At 38.3% G+C, this 23741-nt stretch overlaps 1 protein-coding gene and 2 long non-coding RNA genes across 5 annotated transcripts; 2 read left to right on the top strand and 1 right to left on the bottom strand.

Annotated features, from left to right (window-relative positions):
• Window positions 1-32: 32 nt before the first annotated feature.
• LOC112183563 lies at window positions 33-1198 on the bottom strand. Its single transcript, XR_002929921.2, has 2 exons — window positions 472-1198; window positions 33-371 (listed from the first exon to the last, which is right to left on the bottom strand). It is a non-coding gene; the product is annotated as an uncharacterized LOC112183563 (long non-coding RNA).
• On the top strand, window positions 1181-23696 carry LOC112183551. Its single transcript, XR_002929918.2, has 5 exons — window positions 1181-1191; window positions 2715-2718; window positions 21510-21624; window positions 22613-22830; window positions 23404-23696. It is a non-coding gene; the product is annotated as an uncharacterized LOC112183551 (long non-coding RNA).
• Window positions 9656-12639, top strand: LOC112183541 (cyclic nucleotide-gated ion channel 1). 3 transcript variants are annotated; one of them, XM_040512511.1, is made up of 7 exons: window positions 9656-9792; window positions 9894-10350; window positions 10482-10679; window positions 10944-11227; window positions 11364-11475; window positions 11567-11815; window positions 11898-12639. In XM_040512511.1, the coding sequence occupies exons 1-7, from the start codon at window positions 9755-9757 to the stop codon at window positions 12432-12434; spliced, it is 1875 nt and encodes a 624-aa protein (XP_040368445.1). In that variant the 5' UTR covers window positions 9656-9754; the 3' UTR covers window positions 12435-12639. The 3 variants fall into 3 exon arrangements, with proteins under 3 accessions (XP_040368445.1, XP_040368447.1, XP_040368446.1); XM_040512512.1 differs by having other exon boundaries at window positions 9720-9787; XM_040512513.1 differs by lacking the exon at window positions 10482-10679 and having other exon boundaries at window positions 11898-12632.
• Window positions 23697-23741: the final 45 nt, after the last annotated feature.

Below are 23741 nucleotides of genomic sequence, written 5' to 3'. Positions count from 1 at the left end.
ATTGATCATTGCCTAAAAACGATAAAAAAAAAAATCGAATGAAAATATTCATAATTATTTGATTACTGAGCAAATTACTCATAAGATCCAATAATGTAACAGGGCTAAACATATAGTAATAGGTCATTCAAGACATAACATCACAGTAAAACTTAAATCCCACCGATGCTTCAGAAGGAGCTCCATCTACACTTGATAATTACCTGGTCTCTATTCTTCCATGCAGTACTCATTTCAATAATCAGGAAGATAGAGTTGTCGCTAGTTATTTACTAGGACAAGCCACTTTGTCTTGCTGGAGTTGAAGAATCACGGAGTGCACTCACCTCCTTCCTCAAAAAAGCAGGCAAGGCAAAGGCAGCTGAGTGCATCTGTCAAACGAACAAACAAACCCAAGGTGAATAAAGGAAATTAAAGTAAAAGATAAATTTCTCCTCAAGGGTGAATTGGAAAAACTTTTGGGACTCCTACCTCAGAGTTATAGAACCGAAGTTCTCTTCTGTGTTTGACAGCTCCCTCCAACTTCTCAATGGAGTTGACTGGATTTTTAAAATCAACAGGAGGCCCTTCTGTTGAGCATAGCAGATCTCAGATTAAGAATCACTTCATAACATCTACCTGATCCCCGAATGGGAAGAATTCAATTTATCTCAGACTGGCAAGTTCTCTTATAATGCCAAACCATCCGACTTCAAACCCGGTTGAGCACTGACACATCACCACATCTTTCCCAAACCCACATCGCGCCACAAGTTCCAAAGCCAACGTATCCGAACAGCAGGCATTGAGAAATGCACAGAATTCGGCTTCCCAACATGTAGGCATTCCAAGTGGCAAGGTTTCTCTCAGGCATTTTATCAAACAGTTTCCGGGCATAATCTCGGAGACCAGTTTTTCAGTACATATCGAAGCCACTGCACCCAACAGCAAAGACGTCACATATCTGCTCGGCCTTGACGGCAAGGGCATGCACCAGTTTTCCGACCACCGGTAAACGAAGCAAACCGGGGGACTTGAAGGCGCAGGGTAACCCCAAAGGCGAGGATCCGACTTCAAACCCGGTTGAGGTGGTGGAGGGCTTGGAGAATCCGAAGACGAAACGGAAGGAGGTCGGCGTGGCGGATGTTGAATGCGGGTTGGAGATCAGAGGAAGAGGTCAAGGTTGTCGGCGTTGTCCGAGGAGAGAGAGATGTGAGAGTGAGGTTAATTAGAAAAGAAAGAGTGAGTGGCACAGTGCGTAATTTTTTAATTAATTGGAGCTCAAAAGTGACTTTTTGCGTTTAAATAGTTGAGTGGGAATTCAAATTTGTTGATGGGATGAATGAGAGTCTTTTAGGTGAAAAATCAGATCAAGACTATTGTTGTATTTTATGAACATTTTTTTTTTTTTGGGAAAACTCAACCAAGCAAGTGAAATTTATTTAATGAAAAGAAGGTTACAAAGGGAAATGAGGTAGGACAGGCATAAGAAACGCAGCTAACCTCTTATATATATATATATATATATATATATATATATATAAAGACAGATTAACAAAACCGAAAATTAGGAAGACTTAAATGATCCCTATTATAATGACTCACCATAAAGTCTAGAGTTGAATCCCACCAAATAAAGCCATCTGATGAAACACCATAGTTAGCAAGGGCATCCGTAGCTTGATTGCCTTCTTCACAAAAGGTATGGCTAGATTTGAAAATTTTATGAACAAATTTCATTATAACAAAAACCTCTCCCTCTGGAGGTAAATGAGAGCATATATTTTTCATTGATTTAAATCAAATTAGTACAATGATGATCATTTATAGTATAAAACATCAACTTTTCAATCAAATTTTTCATGCTCTTATATATAGTTTCATGATTCTATATATGCGCACCCTTGTTTGATTAAGTTTTTCATTCCCTTTCACACAATTCGTCAAACGGTTAGTGAATATGAATCCTTAAAACTTTATCCACCAAGGCATAGCAAGAAGTTAAAAAAGTGGTTGTTGTAATGTTTTTTGAAATTTTTTTTTTTTGGGCCAAAGGTCGTTGCACAAAGTTTAATTAAATAAACACATTGCGCATACATATTGTCAAATAAACCAAATTTTATCATGTTCATCTTTCCAAGCAAGAGTAATTGATCATGTATTATATATATGGTTATGTGTGGTGAGTTTGGATGTCGGTCTCATTTCAAATTTTCAACACGGTTTATCGTGTGCGCAGGTCCTTAGCTACTAACTACCGACACCAACACATGTACAAGTTATTTTAGATTTAACATTTTTCACCTATGTATCCAAAGACTCTTTTTTGTGTTCAATATATAGAGAATGTGAATTGACACCTCCATCGTTCACTCCCTTATGTTAGTTTGATCCTCTTACTTCTGTTAAAGTTTTCGGTACATGTACAAATGATTAATTTGTCCAAAAAAAAATTAAAAAGTTTAAATTAAATAATTTTAAATTTGAATTTCTCACTTTTTCTAACCTTGAAAAAACATTAAAAAAATAAAAGAAAAAAAGAGAAGTAGAAGAACAAGAAAGGAAATCAACGCACACTTTTCTCATCAAATCTTATGTCTACTCTCTGTCTCTCTTCAATAAGTAACTTCTATTTCTGCACTTGCTTCATGACGAATATATATGTATGATGCTACTAGTTTATTGATTCAGGCATGAGGAATCAATGAATTAATGAACATTCTATTATTGATTAGGACAGTTAAGAAGAATTGACTAGGCCTTCATCAACATGTCCCAGGTCACTAATAAAAAAAAAACACACCTCATGACTTAACCCAAGTCTTTTTTTAATTCCTATATCCCTATTGACTATTGAGTTAGTACTGAATGCATGTAATTAAGTTTATATATATATAATTCATTCTGGACATAGTTGTGTTCATAGGCTATTTCAGTTTGATCTGGTTTGGGAAGTCACGTATTGGAATTCCAGCTGAATTTCTAGCTTATGTATCCTACATCATTTTTAGAGCGCCATTCTTCGCTCTCTAGCAACCAGTAATACGAGTTGTCTAGTTGAACACCCTCTCCTCAAGTACGTATATATATATATACTCTGTCTTCATATATCTATTAAATATTGGTTTTATTTAATTGGTGGGCAAAATCCAATTGAATGGCCCATGGTGATCACGTGAGCAAGACCCCTAGGTTAATTAGAATAACATATATATATCCATGTCTAGATTGACTAGGGTATATATATATATATATATATATATGCTGCTGCCGCCAGAAATAGATAGAGAGGGAGAGTTAACCTAGTTATTCGGTTATTGGGATTTTGAGTAGAGTTTATTCTAAAACTCTAATTGTATTCTCTCCAAATTGATTATAGTGGAATTTCTCGCCGGCTCCGAAGTGGACGTAGCTCAATCACATTGATTGAGTGAACCACTATAAATTCTTGGGAAAAAATCATGAATAGTACCCGAAGTAAGGCCCACTACGAATTTCAGTACATAAATTTCCAAAACATAAACTTTGGTACATCAAATATGAAGCCCGACCCAATATACGTACACGACGTCAATGACTCCGTCAGACGTCGTGCCATTACACATATAATGAAGGGCAGAATAGATTTTTCATTTGTCAATGGTTTCCTCTCTGACTCTCTCTCTCTCTCTCTCTCTCTCTCTCTCTCTCTCTCTCTCTCTCTCTCTCTCTCTCGAAATGGCTTCTACACCGCCTTTCACCACCTCCGATTACAGCCCCTCACCTCAACATCCACAACCGCTTCAGCCGACTCGAGGGCCGATCTTCACTGTGCCCAGGCTCTCACTGAGTCCAGCCCGGCCTCAATTCAAGCCCTCCTTCTTTTCTCACCCTCCATGGCCTGTGACTCGAGACGCCTCCGAGACCCAACCCGGCCGGCGCGCCACCATCCGACTACCAATAAACGATGGACGACCACCATCTTCTTCGTCTCGCCGTCGCCAATAACCTACTATCCTTGGATCGTCCATGCATTGAACGGAAAAGGAAACCCGACGACGAGGAGCCCGAAGCTTCACCGGCAACCTCTGCAATTTCCGGCGGCCGATTAAGTTGCATCTGGTATGGAAACTCATCTTCATGCCATTCTCTACGTGTTAGGCTAATTGGTTTTCAAAATTGATGGAGTTTTGTCGACTTGGTTTCTGGGTTAGCTCGGGTTCGATGCTGTTTCTACGTTGGCGACTTCTCCGACGCGTCTGGGCTTAGTTTCTGGTTCGACTGATTCCCTGGACGATGCCTCACCTTGAGTGGAAGTTAAACTTTGAAGATTTCTAGGTTGTGCACAGTGAGGCTTAGATACCAGTTCATCACCGAGTTCTCCTTCTAGTTTTCAGAAAACTGCTTCGAGGGAGTCCAAACCTAGACTGCAAATCTGACTTGTTGAAGGTAAATTCAAAGTTCTAGAAGGAATTGTTTCTTGTTTTGTGTCTAGCTTGAGAAATTGTTCGAGTAGTGTTGAATGGGATATTGAATGAAATTGATTGTTGGTGATGGATAAGTTATTGGTGAGAGTCCCATTGTGTTGTCTCGATTTGTCTCGGGAAAGAGAACCATGTTTGTTTTGGTGGGAATCGATCCGAATAGAGAGGGGAGGGCCTGCCGATGGAGTTCTGAAGAGAGGAGAGAGAGAGAGAAGGATAGAGGAGACAGAGGGAGGACGAGAAAGGGGCGAGACCAGGTCAGGAAGAAGAGGCCAAAGTCGGTGTGGTCGAGATCGGTGGTGAGGTTGGGGCAGAGGCGTCGGCGACGGCGTCAGCGGTTATGAGCAGAGGGGCTTGGGTTTAAGAGGCAAAATGACAAAGTAAAGTGAGGAAGGGGAAGAGAGAGACAGAGAGACCGTTTTACCCCTCAAAATATGACAAACTAACGCCGTCAATGACGTCGTGTATGTATATTGAGTCGGGCTTTTAATTTGATGTACCAAAGTTTATGTTTTAGAATTTTATGTACTGAAATTCGTAGTGGTCCATAGTTCAGGTTCACTTACCAAAATTTTCCCTAAATTCTTGTGTTTGCTTTCTTTTTCGTTGTTTGGTCGCTCATCTAGTTCCATATCAATATTGTGTTTGTTACGCTTTCGCACAACAATATCTTCCTTAATTGTTGATTCTATCTCTATTTCTGATTGTAAAACGTATATAAATTAAACACGTACATTTCTAGCTTCCAAGTACGTACTAAGTACTGTCATTCCTCGTTCTAGATCTTAACCATGCTAATCATTTCTATAATTAATTTTCATATATTTTTCAAATTTCAAGACGGCGGTTCGAAACATTGCGGGACTACGAAGACTTTCCTTGTCCCTGTTAGTAATTCAGAAACCATTTCATCCAGCATAGAAGAAGGGCATAAAATTATTATGTCTAAACATCAGGGACCGAGGCGGTGAATCAGGTGACACCACTAGGGCAGTTTCAGCAACAAAAAAGTGCCAAAGATATAAAAACTGATATGTTCTATTATTATCAGAAGACTCAAATTTTTCAACCTACTTAGGCTATATTTAGTTTATATAATGTCAAATATAAAATTATTTATTTATTTTCAAGGTGAAAACAAAAATTGAAACTATAAATAACTAAAATTCATGTCCCAATGACCCAATCCTGTAAAATTTGGACTAAAAAAAAAAAACAATAATAAAAAAAAAAAAACATTCTTCATAACCATCATTTCTGTCCAAAATTGTAGAGACTATAACACAAGATTTTTGACCAAAACCTCTTGTCCTTATTTTTCTTGTCAAAATTTTGCTAACTTTAAACACTTCTCAAACTGATAGAACTCAAAAATCAAAAAATAATTTTGTTCTATTATTTTCCAAAGTAAAAAAAAAAAATATATATATATAAATACATTTTTTTTTACTTTCAAAAATAGTAGAATAATAAACGGCCAATTGAAATACATTTTAAAAATCATATTCTACTTCTACAAATGGTGAGCTTGTGATAATAGGAGAATTTGAAATATAATATGCAAGACAATAAAATTTAATGCATGCATCTGGTGCACTAGAACCATCTCAAATTTCAAAATTAATTAGTTTCTTCAAGATTCCGTTTGAGGGAGAGCCAATAACTAGTTGAGATTCCAAATACAAGTCTCCTTTTTTTTAATTTAGAAACAATAAATAGGTAAATTAAAATGTTTTTTTTTTTTGACAGAGTAATAGAGATTTCATTTAATCCCAAAGTCAGAACGACACATACAAATAACCCTTATATGCTTGTACCTTAAATCAGTGGTCAAGCAAGTAAGGGAATACGGGTACCATCCACTAGTACAATGATGCTCATTTGAATTTTATGAGCCTACACAACTACAAATCTCAGTGTACACTAAGAAAACTATGTCGAATCTCCCTTCGTCAATGCACTCACTTGTGGTACTCCAGGAGATTCATTAACTTGGTGTAAGAAGAAACCATAGCAATATAGACTAAAGCCCACTAATAAAGCAGGCCTAACCTGGGCCAAAACCCACTACTTTCCCCAAACAAACTAGGGAGTTATTGGAATTTAAAAAAAAATCTTAAAAAATCCTAAAGCCCAAAAGAAAACCCTAACCCAAGGTTCACCAGTGGCCTAGCCCATTCCAATCATCCCTTCCCTGTGCAGCATCGCTGTACACCAAAACTCGCCTCCAACTTCACTCAGCCTCAAGCACGCCAGAGCCACGACGCCTGAAACGATCACTAGAAAGCATCGATGAAGCCTGAGCAAGCCAGCCAAACTTGGATCGCCGTCTCAAGCCGCTACCAGCTCCCCCCGAAGTTGCCATCGTCGCCGCTGAAACCCACCTCACGCCGTGAATCGCCTCCCTCGAGATGATGTCCATGGACTCCATGGTGTAGAGAAGAAAGATCCAGAACTATGCCGCCGCCACAGTCAAACCTCAGGCCAGAAATCCCTAAGCCAATAGGGTACTAGCCCAAAACCATTCCCGTTTGGCAAACGATACAACAACAGCGAGACAGAACCACCAACTCCGTCATCGACCGCCGCCAGACGAGAGGAAAAGATCACGGGAGTCCGCCTTGCCTCCTTGCCTCTAACTTCTCCTTGTCTGAGTTCTTCAATTGTTTTGGTAAATTAAAATGTTTTGTTTAGTCTTTTAGGGCGAAATTGCTAACAAGCTATTAGTCAACTTGGTAGGTATGCCACAATGAAGTAGTACAACTTGGTAGCTAAATGGTAACACCTAGTGCCCATATTTGTTTTCTTGGAATCTTGAGTGACTTAAAAGATTTAAGTCAATTAGCAACTTGCAAGACTAGAATATTGAATCCGTAAACTTAATTGTTCTTATTATCAAAAAACTTAATTGTTCTCATAATAGAAAAACGAAAATAGAAAACTCAAATTTTATGCAAATCATGCATTTTGAAGTTTGAGTCAATGAGCAATTCGCTAATGATTGAGTTTAATTATTTTTTTTCTACCTCTATTTCTATCTTTTAGTGTTAGCAGTTGGTGGCGTGTGACCTTTGTTGAGGTTATGTATAGTCCACTAAAAGCAAATGCACCCACGAACCAAGGGCAATTGTTGATTTGCCAACTAAATTCGTACTACTAACCCACTATTCAACCCAAATTGGCAATTGTATGTAGCTTACACAATGCACCAATGAAAGGCAATGTGACTGTCAATCCACCATTCACACTTCAAATTTGAATAATTCATTAATTCAAAATCATGTTAAACTTATAATTTAATTAATTAAATAATTAATAATTTTTTGAAATAATGGTAATTCCATTGATAATAGCGCATGCCAAGAAAGTCATTACATACCTACCCGCTGACACATAACAATGGCCAGAACAAGGATTCGTGGGGGAGCCACAATGGTACATAGGATAGACCAACTATATTTGAACTTATCGCTCACTAAAAGCGAGCCTATAAGCTATGGAAAAAACATAGCGAAAATAGACGAGTCAAACTACACTCGTTAGTTTCCTAATGCAAGGAAACTCATTGTAATTGGACAAAAAGCTAAAAGCATAGGTTTGGGCCAAGATCCTAAACCCTAGTCCAAATTTAGAAGATAATGGACTAGGGTAGGACCCGAGCCCAACAACTTGAAGCCCAATAGGGTAGTCACCCAGGAGATCCCTTTAGGTCCATTATCTGGTTCGGGCCAGTCCACCACCTACTCTCATCACTTTTGTCATACGTCACATTCCAGCCGAGTTCTGGCTGACCCACGCCGTTAGACCTGTCTCGTCGCGATCCCCAGAGCCATGACATTTATCCAGGCAAGTCAACCGTCTCTAGCCACGTTGTCGACCTGCGTCATCATAGAACAAAACCATCCCCAATCCAGGTCCTCATAGCCCCACACACAGCCACCGATCGAAACCCATGGCATTGATGGTCCAAAAAACTCTTCAAGGAGATCAATTGTCGGCTTGTAACACCACGACCACCTCCTCGCCACCAGCCCAGCCAAACCTTATGACAAAACCCGAGAAAAACCCATTCGAGAGAGTCCTATAGGCAATAAAGATTGATCTCCTGTCTGGCAGCCAAAAACCCCAAGACGAAGGCAAGGCCGGAGGCCAGCCTGGACGTCGGGGCACCGCTGGACGAGAACAAATTTGCAGAAACGGAGTCCCCGGTCTTAGGGTTTCTCTAGGTGAGAGAGAGACATTTTCATCTATTTCCATGTTAAACGCATATTGGTATTAAATAATTAATAATTAAGGGAAGGGAATAGGTATTCATAGAATTTTTGAAAAAAAAATATTTTTAAGTTTTTTTTTACATTTCGAATTATTTTTTAGGGTGAAAATCAAAATTACTATTATTATTTAATCGCAGCCATTGGATCGAAGGATCCAACAGCTACGATTAAATAACGTTACACAAAAAGTACAGGTCCGAAAGAAAAAAAAAAAAAAAAGGATCCGTTGGCAGCAATCCCACGTGCTTGTGGAGCCCACCACTAAAGTTCGGGCAATTCAGTGTCTGCTGATTAGCAAACCAATTGCCTGGGCAAGTGGTCCCCAATAATTGCCTGGACAATCTTTTCTTGCTACATGTCCAGACTGGCCCTCTTCTCCAATTGGTCACCCAATTCGTTCTTTGGTGCATCTGTTATAGCAACTGCCAAATAAACTATTATCCCTTAGATACTTATAATTTTTGTATTTAAATTTATTTCTGAATGAGGGACTTGTTCATAGATTTAGGTCAATTGTATTCCTATCAAGCTGCAGCAAGAAGTCATTCATGAACTTAACTGGAAGTCTGGAACTAGCTTGGACCCTTGGACGGGGTTAGTAGAAGTCTGGAACTAGCTTGGACCCTTGGACGGGGTTGGTAATAAACTAATAATAATTCGTCAATATTGATAAAGATATATTAGGACATGGTCTTCGTCAACGGCCAATAGCTACCACAAGTCCACAACTGAACAAGAGGTACATATATTTAATTTTATTTCTGAAAGAGGAACTTTTTCCTAGTTTTAGGTCAATTGTATTCCTATCAAGCTGCAGCAAGAATGACAGCTTGGAGCCTTGGAGGGGATTGATAATAAACTAATAATAATTCATCAATATTGATAAAGATATATTAGGGTATGGTCTTTGTCAACGGCCAATAGCTCCCACAACTGAACAAGAGGTACACATATCCTTACTAGTTATTATAAAGTCCTACAATTGTAGCCAAGTTCCATAAGTTCTTATTTCTTTGAATGATCTGAACAGCAATAATTATGTTTAAGCCTACTGATGAAGAAGCCCCAGAAGTAAGGTTTGTCTCTTCGAATCTAGAATTGCTGACCTGCTTTCTGAATAGTCATACACATGCAAGCTCTTTTTCCTTTCTGATTGCATTTTGCATCTTCTTATCAGTATGACAGCTGGTCACAATACTCATTCTGAATACGACCGGAGACAATCAGAACTGAAAAAAAACAAAAGCAGAATTAGTTCGTGGTGGACTAGTTTATGGGTTCGAGGTACATGGTGGGATTCGATATTTGTAGCCTCGTGTGTTATCGCAGTCTCACTGGATCCACTGTTCTTTTACATTCCTATCATCGATAGGGAAAAAAAGTGCCTTCAAGCAGACAGACAATTGAGGACTGTAACTCTCATTTTGCGATCAGTGATGGATATCACTTTTATAGTGCATATTATCTATCAGATTCGTGAAGCTATGATCGCTGCAGCCCTCGATAAGATGGCTAAACCGAAGTCTTCCGATTTCTTTAAAGGACCCTTCTTTAAACGTGTCGGTGCAATAGTTGACAATTTGTCATGGCGCTCTCTCATAACTGACATTCTAGCTGTTCTTCCTATCCCACAGGTAAGATCGATAATGAAGTTAAACATCATATTCCAGCCAATTTAAGTTTTTAACTTGGCTAGGTTTAACTATTAGCAACTTGTGAGCTGTGACTAATGAATTTCTCACTGATTACTGTTTATGTTGTCCAGGTGCTACTACTTGTTGTCTTCTTTAAAATGAGAGGCTCTGGATATTTGAACCACAGAAAGATTTTGAATTTCTTTCTTCTCCTTCAATATTTGGCAAGAATTTATCGTATTCACCTATCTTCCAAAAAACTTACAAAGAGTCATGGAATATGGATTAAAGGACTATTCAATTTATTTCTCTATATCTTTGCAAGTCACGTAAGTTGCTTTTTGCTGTCAATTTATGTTTTATCTCTATTTTAGTGACCATGCATGTCTGAGTTTCTTTGATAAACGTTGACAAAACTAAGGAACCTGCATATATGAGCAGAATTAATCTATAGATTTATATGGAGAGAAGCTCTATTCCTATATACTAAAATAATTCGGCAATAAATGAGAGCACATCCTACATTTACATTTCTTTTAGTGTCCTACTTAGATCGTTAAAATTGATCTTAATTATGTGTTGCCTTTTAATAGGTACTTGGAGCCTTTTGGTATTTCTTTTCGATTCAACGAGAGACATCATGTTGGCATCGAAGTTGCGGTCCCAACTGTATAAGTACCTTTTATTGTGATGAGTACAAACATTCAGACGATATGGTGACACTTATAACATCTCTGAATGCATCGTGCCCTATCAATACTACTGGACCATTTGATTTTGGAATATTTCTTGATTCTCTAAAGTCCAATAACCCGGCATCAATCAACTTTCCACAAAAGTTGTGTTACTCTTTTTGGTGGGGTCTACGAAATTTGAGGTTTGCATATATATGCTAATTAAAATTAATGATTCTTATACATAAGTTGAATATCTTACAATATTGTACCATATTTTTCTTCCATACGTATCAAATATTAATGCATATGCTTGATCATTTGATTGATTCTTTGCAGTAATTTTGGCACGAATCTTGTAACAAGTAACTATGTATGGGAGAATTTATTCGCAATTCTTATTTCTATCATTGGCTTGTTACTGTTTTTGTACCTCATCGGAAATGTGCAGGTTGGCAATCAATCTATCTATCTATATATTATTTCCTTGGCTGGACAGGATTGGAGGATGTAGCTAATCAAACTCAACTTTTTGTATGCAGACATTTATGTCTATGGGAACTGCAAAGTCAGAGGAGATAAGAAGGAAGATCAAATCAAAAAAGCAAGTTATGAAAGAGTGGATGGAGAAAAATTGCCTCCCTGCTAAGTTGAGGAAAGAAATCATGGCAAATATAAGAGAAAAATTAGAACAAGACAACCATGCTGACATGGGGGATCCGTACTCCATTCTTCCCTCGTCAACCAAAAAATCTCTAAAGCGTGCTCTCTGCATGAGTACACTGAGAAAAGTAGGACTCTTAGTTACATGTTGATACTCAATCAATTCTCGTAAGATTTTCATATATATAATGTGTATATACATGTTTGTAGGTACCAAGGCTTGAAGGTATGAATCCAAAAGTTTTGAAAATGATATGTGACTATCTGAAGCCTGTGACATACCCTGAGCATCACTATGTTGCCAAGGTGGATGAACCAGTTGATCAGATGGTGCTTGTCAAAGAAGGAACTATGTGGATCTACTCGTCGAATACTAGTACTCCATCCAAGATCCACAGGACGGTTGAGAACGGTGGCATTTATGGAGATGAACAACTTCTGAGTTGGGCGTCGAAGGACATGCAACACGTCTCGTTTGAAAACTTCCCGATCTCAAAAGAAAATGTGAAATGTCATACAAAAGTGGAAGGGTTTGCTATCGCGGCCAAGGACTTGAAAGATGTGGCCACCAAGTGCAAAATGTTTTGGAATTACGATGATCCTCGAGAGGAGAGGGTGGCGAGCTCTACCATAGGAAGGACATTCCGTCGAAACCGCAATAACCCAAATAGGCCGGCTACCGTAGGAGTAGGAGCTGCGACCTCGTCAAGAACAGGAATTGAGTATCTGCAGATCGAGAGAACCTAATGCTAATCATGCGCCGCCCGAGCTAGTCATGCAGTGCCCTAGTGGCTAGTCATATGTAGACTAATATTTCTGTTATGTTCTCTGTTCAATAAGCTAAAACTTTCTGATTCAAGCTACTGACTTATTGGTCCTAATTAACTTAGAACATCTCTAACAGAACCCCTAAAATCAAAAATTGCAACCATCTGAATTCTGAAACTTGTATGTATGATCCAGAATCTGGATGCTTTATAACTTACATATATTACCTGCCGGTTTTTCTTGTCTTACTGATCAGTCAGCTGACCATGCATTATTGGTTCACTGGGAGATATTTTGTTGGCCAAACACATTTTAAGTAGGGGTTGTGCCCGTTTGCCCAAAAACTCATGGTATTTTGCCCAATCAATCCAACATCCTTGTATTTTGCCCATTTACACAACTTTTAGGTGAAAAGACTCATAAGGGTAGTCCTTTCTAAGGTAGTGCCTAGTGTATCATATGCTGAATTTTGGGTCCAAAAACTCATTTTTTCTTAGAAAACCTTGTTCCAACTTCTGAGAAAAACAAAACTAGCCTTCAACATGCCCAAGTTTTTCACCTAACGGCCTCCTGCCTAACGGTTACTTTAACAGGCGGAATCACTGCTGTTTGTTTCTATCCTAAGCTGTGGCAATTTTTTCTAAAAATCAGGAATTCTGAACTTAGAGAAAGTATAAGATACTGGCTGAACACGATTAAGATAATAGAAACATCACAGAACTTAACTTGCTAATAATAAAAAATTTGATGAAGTGGGTGAACACACTGAAATTATTCATATAAACATAATTACAAGCTAAGAATTCAGAGCCTCATTCTCAGGTAAACAGCTAAAAGCTGTTTAGCTATCCATAAGAATGATTACAGTACTTACTTGAAATGAAAGCACACTTCTTCACACAGACAGGAAAGAAAACCACTCTGCTATTTCTTAAAACTAATATGAACTGATGCTCTCCCCTCTTCGAATGCCTTCTAAGAGAAGCTAAAGCTCCTTATATAGGGAGCGGAACTCAAATTACAATTCAAAACTACCAAATGTACAGCACGACTCCGTGATTTCCTGCTTTCCTTAGTGCTCTTGCTGGTGGAGGTCGGCCGGGGAAAAGCAGATTCCTTTAGGTGAAATGTTTTTCACCTGCTTTTTGAAAAGCAAAAGTTGCTTTTGGAAAAGGTCCAAAAGAACTTTCGGTGTTTTCTGCACCTGCTGCTTCACATGTTCTCGTCGGTTTCTGAATTGTGACCAAGGACAAACGAGTCGTTATCTGCCTGGGCCATTCGAACAGTTGTTGCATTGTCTTCGACATCTGTATCAACATACATCTTGTAGTGGTTGTCTGTTTCAAGCTTCTCCACCCATCGTAAGCATGTCAGTGTTGAGTCTATTTCCTTTCTGGTAAGAGATAGGAATAGGTCACTGCTGACTACGTCAGGATGATCGTAAGCAGTGATAATAATTTTTTCTCCTGCTGCCAGGAAGGTATTATGGACGTCTTCAGAGATGATCTTCTTGATATATTCTAGAGTCATGGCCTTCATCCATGGAATGCTTGAGTTTGGCTGGCCATTGTACCCTACACAGGCTGGTTGAAGATATTTCCTTTGAATGATTCTCACATAATGATATGGAGGAATATATTCAACTTCACCGTTTGCCTTCTGGATCCATTCTGGAGGAGTGGATCTGAACTTCAGACGAAGTATACAGTCATTCTTTCTTATATTTTTGACTGTGTTGATAATGATAGGCAGCAAACCTTTGAGATCATCATTTGTTTTGGTCCATAGATTATGGACAAAACCATTTTCAACAAGCCAGAGCTTGTGTTCTTGAGGATGTTCACTCTGAACATTAACCAGGTATCTTCCAACATAAGGACCTGAAACAATAAAGAGAGTTGGAGGAACTAGGTCTTCTGGATTATGTCTTCCTATCAGGCTATGGAATTCATGCCAGTCTGATTCATTTAGTGCCATGATAGGAACCCTAGCACTTTCTGGACTTTCAAGGAAGGAAATTTTTTCTTTTCTTACAGCACTCTGCTGCATATGACTTTCTTCAAATTGTGGTCTACCATTTTCGTAGAGTTCTTCAGCTAAGGCAAAGAGAGCTGGGAACATCAGACCACTGCTTCTTTCTTGAAAGGCAAATAAAAGATTATCCAGGATTGCCTTCTGGTGATAAGCTAGTCTCCTGCCAGTTCTGAACACAGGAGTATCAAAAGTTCTTAATTCATAATTAAAAACATTTATGACTCCAGTTGGAGTTGGTCTGCTTTTTGGCAAAGCAGCAGCCATCAACGGTCTTGATGAGCCTTTACCGTCTGCCGTTTGAGATGGGCTAGCCAATCTTTTACCCTGAGATTGGTCAGTTGAGGCCAAGCCTTTTGGACTTAGCAGAAACCTTTTAAGGATTTTTTCTTTGGTTTCCATGGGCTCTTCTTCAGGTTCATGTTCTTTCCCAGTTCTTCTGCTTCTGGGATTACGACCTTCGTCGTCTTTTCTTTGGCTGAACATTGCCATTTCCCTGGTCAATGCTTCTGGAAGATAATTCTTGTTTCCTGCAATTAATTCAACATTATAATCATATTGGTTAAGAAATAATTGCCAGTTTGCTAATCTTCCTCTATCAGCAGCTTTATCAAGTTTGAAATTTTTGAAATTCTTTACTCTGGCACAATCGGTGCGGACAGTAAAGGGTTTTCCAAGATAAGCTGGAGAATTTAAAATCGTTTTCTTGACAGCCAAGATTTCTTTTTCCCCTGTGGGATAATTTAGTTCTGCAGGGCTGAACTTGCCACTACAAAATTTGCAGATTTTTTCAATGTTAGTTCCAGGCGCTCTAGCTAGAACAACACCGGACCAGTAATTATCACTCGCATCTGTCTGGAGGATAATTTCATCATTCTCTTCTGGTTGTTGCAGAGGAGGGAGGTTTTTGCAGAGATTTTTTATCTGCTTCACGATCTTTTCATCATCTTCTGTGAAGTTCCATTTTCTTTTGGAACTTGTCTTAGGAGATAACATTGCTGTTAACCCTGAGATTTTAGGGATGAAATCTCTCCCATAATTTATGACACCAAGGAATCTCTCTAGACTCTTAGCATCAGGAATTTTGTCTGGGAACTTCCAGATCTTTTCAAGGATGTGAGGTTGGAGTTTTATGACTCCATTCTTGATGTTTATCCCTAGGAAATCAACTTCATCAAGGATAAAGAAGATTTTCTTCTCGCCTAGGATAATTCCATGCTGAACTATCAGCTTTGCTACCTCATGGAGGTGTTTCATGTGTTCTTCTCTGGTTTTGGAGAATACCAGGATGTCATCTATGTAGACAACACAGAACTCCGCCACATGTTTGAAGATGTTGTCCATCTTTCTTTGAAAGATTGAGGGAGCTTGCTTTAGACCAAAAGGCATTACCAGCCATTCATAATGACCTTGTGGTGTTCCAAATGCAGTGAGAGGTACACTCTCAGGATGCATCTTGACCTGCCAGAAACCCGACTTTGCATCGAATTTCGAAAAGACTTTGGCTCCTCTGAGCTGGTTGATCAGTACTCTTACTTGAGAGATCTGATATCCGTCTTTGGCAGTCTTTTTATTGACATCTCTATAGTCAATAACCATTCTAGCTTTTCCTCGTAGTTTCTCTGCATGATTTCTCACGTAGAATGCTGGAGCATGATGAGGGCTAGTTGAAGGTTGAATTAATCTCTTTTTCAGGAGATCTTCGATATCACTTCTGAATTCTTTCTGATCTTCCTCTTTGTACTGAGGAATGGCTTTGACATGGCAGATAGCGTTCATGTCATGCAATCTTAATTCACAGACCACTGGGTCTTTTTCCCAGAACTTCTGAGGATTTGTATCTACATTCTGCTCTAGTAGTTTCTTGATTTTTTCAAGAGTGGGAATTTGCTGAGACTCAAGCTTATTCTGAAAGTGCTTGAGATTGTGCTCATGGATGAAACTATCTTCTTCATCTTCACTAGTTTCTTCTTCTTCTTCTGAAGATTCTTCAACAAGCAATTCTTCTTGTTGTTTGATTTGGAGTATGGGCTCAAATTTGGGTTTGTAAGGGGTAATATCACCACTATTCTGTTGCGATCTCTGATAGTGAGTAGTAAAACCGGGACCTACCACACTGAATGCATGTGTGAGTCGGTCTGCCCAAAACACCCGTTCTCCTTTTCTGAAGCCTATCGCTTCCTCATCCTGAATGAATCGTTGTTGGAGAATAAAATCATTTCCCAACAAGAAATCAGATCCTTGGCCTTCAGATTGCCAAACATTCTGGATGGTAAATGTTCCTCCACCAATGGTGATATGAACATTTTTTGCTACTTTCTTCATGGTGAGATGGCTTCCATCAAATGTTACACCAGTAGCTGACTTTTTCTTATCTTCTTTCCAGAGTTCATCTGGAATTGCAAATCTCTTTGCAACAGTAAATCCTGATCCATTATCTACAAAAGCATGTAGATGATATTTCCTGTGATTAGGGAACTTAAGTCCAATCTCTATATAGTTGCTGTATCTACTTGTAGAGACGACTTTCGACTGTTGAAGCTCATTTTCTTGAGCTTGTTCCTTTGGAATGAATGGTTTACATTCTTCTGGAACATTTTCCTGAGTGGGTGATTTATCATTCCAGTCTGTAGGAATTATCTCTTTGCTATCTGGAGTACTGAACCATGATGGAGGATCATATCTGACTTTATAATCAAACTTTCCCGATGGTTGGCCAAGTAGATCCCATGTTTCAGTATTCTCTTGTCGTTCTAAGAGATGAACAGTTTCTGGTGGTTCCACCAGTTCAACGATATTTTCTGGTATTTCAACCAATTCAATATCTTCATCGATGTTTTCTTCCTTTATTTCTGAGGAAGAGGGTTTCATGGTTTCCTGGAATAGAGTTTCCACTTCCTTCGCCTTTTTCTCAGCGAAATACTCTTCATATTCTTGCTCAACCAACTGGCTGACAAGACCATTCTTGGTTTTTCTTCTTGCTTCAGCTATGAAGCATTCTTTGTGATAGGTCTTCTTAGACTCTTCACAAAACATTGGGAGACCATTCTTTTCGTGACATAAGCAGTAGTCACAAACGAATGTACCAGGGTTCACCTGATAAGAAGACATAAAGGATTCTGTCTTGCTTTCTGCCCAATTTTTGATTTTTAAAACATTCATTTGTCTGGATTCGAAGTACTCTACTTCAGAATTTCGAAGTACTCTACTTCAGAATCTATCTCAGACTCCTCTGATGATTCTTCTTCTTCAGACCAGGCAGAGTAAACTGACCTGTCATCATCTTCATCATCAGAATAGGCTATTTCGTAGCCTTTCATATTTGCTACTTATACTATTTGCTCATATTCTTCAAAGAGAGCTTTAGTAGATCTTTTACCCTTTTCCGGGCATTCATTGGCATAGTGCCATTCAGCTTTACATAACCAACATCTGCAAGCTTTCTTGCTTGGTTGTTTATGCTGATGAGTATTCTTCTTTTTCTTGAAGAATTTCTTTTTAGGATCTTCATCCTTCTTGTAATTGGAGCTTCTCTTGAATTTCCAATTCTTCTTCTGATTACTCCTTTTGAATTTTTTAGAGTAATATTTTTCTTTTCTTTTTCTGTGAAACTTGGATTCATGACATCCCCAGTTTGTGGGCATATCCAATATTCCATAGCAGAAATTTTCAACTCTTTTGAGTTGCTTCTTGGCCATCTTAGCTCTAAGATTGGCTTTGCATTGTTCTTTCAGTAATTGCCGGATTCTGTCGGCAATTCCTCCAACTGAAAATCTTTCAATTGGTTTTTCAGCTATGCTTTCTCTCACAGCTGTTCTCCATGGTTCAGGGAGTTTTCTGTGCAACAGATTAACTAGATCAGTATTTTCTAGTTCACCAATTGTACAGTAATATTCCTGAAATTCATTCAGGTATTCTTCGAAATATCTCATGTCACAGATTTTGAGGGCATAGATATTCGATTTTGCCGTTTCTTTGGCTTTCTCACTCAGATTTGAGAGATCTCCACAGAACTGATCGTACAGGGGTACTGCAAAATCATACGGAGATTTTGAATTTTTGATTTCTTCAAGCCAGTCTCTTCCTCTGGCAGTTTCTTTGAAGGATAGGTAGTACTTTTTTGCCACTCCAGTGAGAGTAGTTTCATAGTACACCTGCAAATCTGGTGCTTCAAATTTGCCAAGGGTAAGTGCAGAAGCCATCATCAGGCTGTCTACCCATTGGTCAATGGTTTTTCTTTTGTCTAGACTCTTGTCTAGATTTAACCAGATGCCATAGTTCGTGATAGGAACTCTTGGCAGATTGTCCTCTGGGACAAATCTTTGGGAATTTCTTTCCCCTTTTTTACCCGTGGGGGCTTTCTGAACTGGGAGTTTTAGTTTCCCTTTTTCTCTGCTAATGAAAGTTCTGGAGCTTTCTCCTTCTTCCATTTCAATATCTTGATAAGGAAAGACTTTTCTTGTCTTTCTGAATTTGAATTCTTTCATTTCTTCGATTAGTTTTTCTAATCTTTCAGGATTTTCACAATTCTCAGCTTCTTCGTAAAGATCATAGAGCCTGTCAGCTCTGAGCATATGGACTGTTCTATTTAGATCAGCTTCCAGATCTTCTTCTGATATTGGCTCTTCAATAGTAGGTTTTACTCCACTGACACTAGCTTCTCAAGTGCTGTAGCTTCTTCTCAGAAGACTGCTGTTTATCCTGAGGTTCTCAGGACAGACATCACTTTTCCTGTGATTGTCGAAGTTGAGGCTGATTTCTCCAGTTCTTCTACTCTCGTAGATTTTTGCTTTTGCTCTTTCCGGTTGCTTTTTTGGACCGGATAATTTCCATTCAAGTGGAAATGTTACTTCATTCCAAGTAACTTTGTGGATCTGTTGTGAATGGTTCTTCTGATTGGTGAGGAATCCAGTAGTAAGACCTGGGATATTTGTAATCCTTGTCTTAGAGGATACTGTAGTACTCATCAATTTATAGTATATTCTGTATACTATTGCAAGTTCCTGCATATCTTCTTTCATGGATATGCCATCTGTCTTGACTCTCAGTCTGAGACAGTGAGCTGCATCTTTCAAGCTGGTGGTGAAGTTGGGGAAGCAGTTGAAATAAGCTACTTGATCGCATAAGGATGCTTCGAGTGTTCCCAACAGACTAGCTTGGAAGTCTGTTAACTTGTTGTCCTGTAGAACACATAGGATTGAACAGTTTATACCTTCACGAGCAAGCAGATTTATGCCTACTTGGACTGCTCCAATATGCATAAATTGATATTTTTTTGCTTGTGCTCTGGCAACTTCTGCTGGAGTGATCAGTAGAAGATCAGTCTCTCCACCTGCTGTTGCTGGGGTTGTAATCTCCAATAGTTTGAAATAATGGCTATCCATTAAATCAAATTTTCCCCTTTTGTAGATCTGTTTAAAATCTAACTTTGGGATTGAGGAATTTTTCACTTCTTGTTCAATCTCATTGAACTCAAATTCTTCAGCATTTAGGAGTTGTACTCCTTTCTTTTTTCCAAAGATGCTTAACATCTTCATTTCTCTTTTTTCCGGGTTTTCATACCGGATACTAGTCTGACTAGTAGATGGTTCCAGAAAAATCATGTTAGGAACACGATTTGTGTCTGGTTTCTCTAATGGTTTGAATCCATTAGTCTTCTTGTTTACTGTAGGCACTTTCTTGTCCTTCAGTATTTTTGTCATAGAATCCAGCGTTTTTTGCTGTTCATTGATTTTTCTACTGACGACTGTCAGCTTTTCTTCTTCCGTTTTTGGAAGTTCTTTGATATAATCCAGTTTGTTTTCCAATCTTTCCAATTGGTGGATTATAGCAGGTAATTTTTCTAGATGTGTTTGACATCTAGATACTTCTAGTAACAGCTTCTGATATTTCTCATCAGAAGATTTTAGTAGAGAATTTATCTTCTCTAATAACAATTCTGACATTGTCCCCATTAAGGAGGGGTTCTCCTTGAGCTATTTTTACAAGCTCTGATACCAGTGATTGCGGATCTAACCAATGCTCAAATAATCAAGTGGTTTTTGTTCTATCTCTAGAACATATAAAAGATTATCAATATCTTCTTCTAATTTATAGATCCTAGTCTGGAGTCTATAAATGATATCCCAATAGTTGAGAGTTTCTTTGTTCAGACTATCTCTATAGTCTTTCAGTTTTTTCAATTTTTCTCTTTTTTTTTTTTTCAATTCTTTGCTAGTATTCTTACAGATTGCAACTAATTCAAGTCTATCAACGATCGAAATTATGAATAGTAAAATTTACTGTTTACCGTCGAATGGAGGATACAATTCTGTTGCAATTATATTTAGACAAATAAATTCAAGATGGGCCCACCACGTTTCATCAAGAGAAAATAAAAGGAAACAAAAGAATAGTAAAAGCTAGAGAAATGGGTATTTATGGGATAAACATTAAGTGAAAGGAATAGTTGGGAGAAAAAGAGAAAACTTTTGTGTGAGTGGGGTTGAAAATAAGTTGGTGGAGTGTATGGGGTTGTATTTGGTATTCTATGGGTAAGTGGTCATTATCCCTTTTAAGTATATATGTAAAGTAGTAAAATACTGCACTGTACGTAGTTCTTTCCAATGATATATACCGCGCATGCTGTTTTAGCCAGAGTTCAATTGGAAAGCAATTTCTTGGATAAGATCGATCTGTATGACTGTTACTATAAATGTAAAGTGAGCATTAAGTTGAATGAGTGGTATAATGCAATTGCCAATTGATGGTTATTCTAAACTTGAAGTTAGAAGGGATGAACCAAAAATATTTGTAGACCAAAGGGGCCCCCCACTGACGTGGCCAGTTCACATGCATCCTCAGAAATTGGTTACTTTTTGTTTATTGTTAATGAGACGTTAACGGTAATTTTTTGTGGCGTCATGATGAAAGGACGAGGGGTTTCTGGTATTTTTCCAAATGTCATGAGAGGGGTTTCTGCTAATATATGATGGGTTGGCATCAAAACCACTGAAACCCACAAACCCAGTGGACATGAATCAGAGAGAGGAGGAAGAGCCCATTTTAGCATAGCAAACCCAGAGATTCTGTATGTTTCCCGTCAGGTACCAGCAACTTTGGGAGATGTACAACAAGGCTAAGGCTAGTTTTTGGACTGGTACATGTTCATTTAGTGAGTGAAACAAAGATGAAAATTTCTTTCTTTCATGTCAATTTTGGTGCTTTCTTATTTGTATGTGTGGGTTTTGGAGTGTGTATCTGTTTGTTTTCTTCAATTTGATTCATATTTGTTTAAAGTTGGGGTTTGCTTTGCTTGGAATTGAGAGGGTATCTGAACAATGGTGGTGTCTTTTACTTGAGTTTATTGAAATTTAGTGAAATTCATTGATGCATGTTTCATTTATTTGTTTATTTAATCTTTTTCTGTATATTTTTACTTATTTGGTTTCAAAATTGAGTTGGTTTTGCGGTTATTTGACTTATTACTTGCAAGATATGGTTACTCTCTGACTATGAAAGCGGTTTCTTCCTTCTCTTTAATGAGGCCCATAACATTACTTTAGATGATAGCATCTGTTTTTTTTTTTTTTTTTGAAAGGAATAGCATCTGGTTTTGTCTCTCAGTAGATCTTCTAATTTGGGAAATGAATTATTTAATCTTTTTCCTTTGTCTTAAAATCAGTATACGTGATATGTTTATAGAACAATACAAGGGAAGGGGATGAATTCATCCAATTGGAATTTGATGCTTTGAGCGCAAACCCATTTGGGGTTGCAAAATTAACTGCAATATGATATGTGTGCTCTCAGTGAGTGGTGTGCACATCTATTTGTTTGATAAACTAAATCCTCATGATTCTAGGTGTACAGAGAAACAATTACAGTACTAATTTTTAAAGCCTAATTTCTGTCTGTGGTAAATAGCACTAGCAAGACAATAACAATGACATAATATATGTGCTTTTGGACTCTGGATAGGCATATCTGGTCTTTAGGGTCTGTGGATGTATTATAAGATGGAATGTGTACATAAGCCACAAGGCCTATATCCAGTCAATTTTTTGTTCCCTTTTTTTGGAGGAACCTGCTAGTTCAATGTCTTCTGCGTTCACAGTTATTCTAATGACATGTTAATTGGCTTATAGCTGAGGAGGTTGATCTCTCCCAGGATGTACAACAATGGGACTGTGGGAGGCTCTGACTGACTCCAAGAAACACTTTATAAGTCATGTCTTGGCATTTTTGAGGCAAACATAAGGCCAAGGTTGCTCGACTTGGTTCTCTACTTCCCCCTGCTCAGAAGGTTGGCGGTGGAACGATGAAACTTGGCCCAGTCAAAACAAAGATGCCTTCAGGACTGAGAGTAAGTTTTTCAATTCATAGTTGTTCTCTATAGGCTTGTTCTTATTGATAGTGAAATCTTATATCATTTCCTGAGTTAATATAAAATAAAACTTATTAATTGTATTGCCTCTTTTCTTGTTCTTGGTTGGAAACTTTAGAACCCATCAATTGTTGACTGTCCTACTCAATGTACTATTTCTTATTTTGCTTGTCGTGTATAGAAGAGTATATGAAATTTACTCTGTTGGTATTTGGAGTTGCATCTATGCTAGGCCTCAGTTGGTATTGGAATACAAAACTTATGTAAGTATATAACTACTCATTAGTTAAGGAATAGTTCTTAGCTTTAGATGAAATCTTAGAATGTCGAGTTCTATATAATTATCTAGACATCCTTGTTCTTAGATATATTGATTTGTTTCAAGGAGAAGCAACCTACAGCAATAGAGACATAGGAATATGCTCTTGTTCATATTAACCAAGCTGTTTCTGGAATTTTTGGGATCCGTTAGGCTACACCAAAACTTAGTGAAGACAAAGTTAGGCAGGATTAAATTTTGAATTTACAGGCACGCTGCTTCCATTGCTGCAGGAAACCATGGGATTCCAGTGGTTGTTGTTGGGCATCATTTTGGACATGCAAGTGGGATGGCTCCTCGATCACAGTAATTAATCTAGACCCGAGTCTCATTGTATAATCCTGTTGTGTTTTTTGCTGCTGGTAGAAATGCAACTATGTAGCTCTATACAGTTACTTTTTTTTTTCTTCTCTGTGGCCATTTTGGGTGTGTAAGAATTGTGAGTATATTTGGTTATACCGTCTTAATCACATCACTCACATGCCTATTTATTCCACTCAGTATAGGGCTGAGAATTCAGTTCTTGATGCACCGTTAGCCTTCCATTATTGGGGCTTCTGAGAAATCAAAC

This window comes from Rosa chinensis, chromosome 1 (genome assembly GCF_002994745.2).
Source record: "Rosa chinensis cultivar Old Blush chromosome 1, RchiOBHm-V2, whole genome shotgun sequence".
NCBI lineage: Eukaryota > Viridiplantae > Streptophyta > Magnoliopsida > Rosales > Rosaceae > Rosa > Rosa chinensis.
The sequence above is the reverse complement of the archived record's forward strand: the minus strand, read 5'-3'. Positions and strand labels throughout refer to the sequence as shown.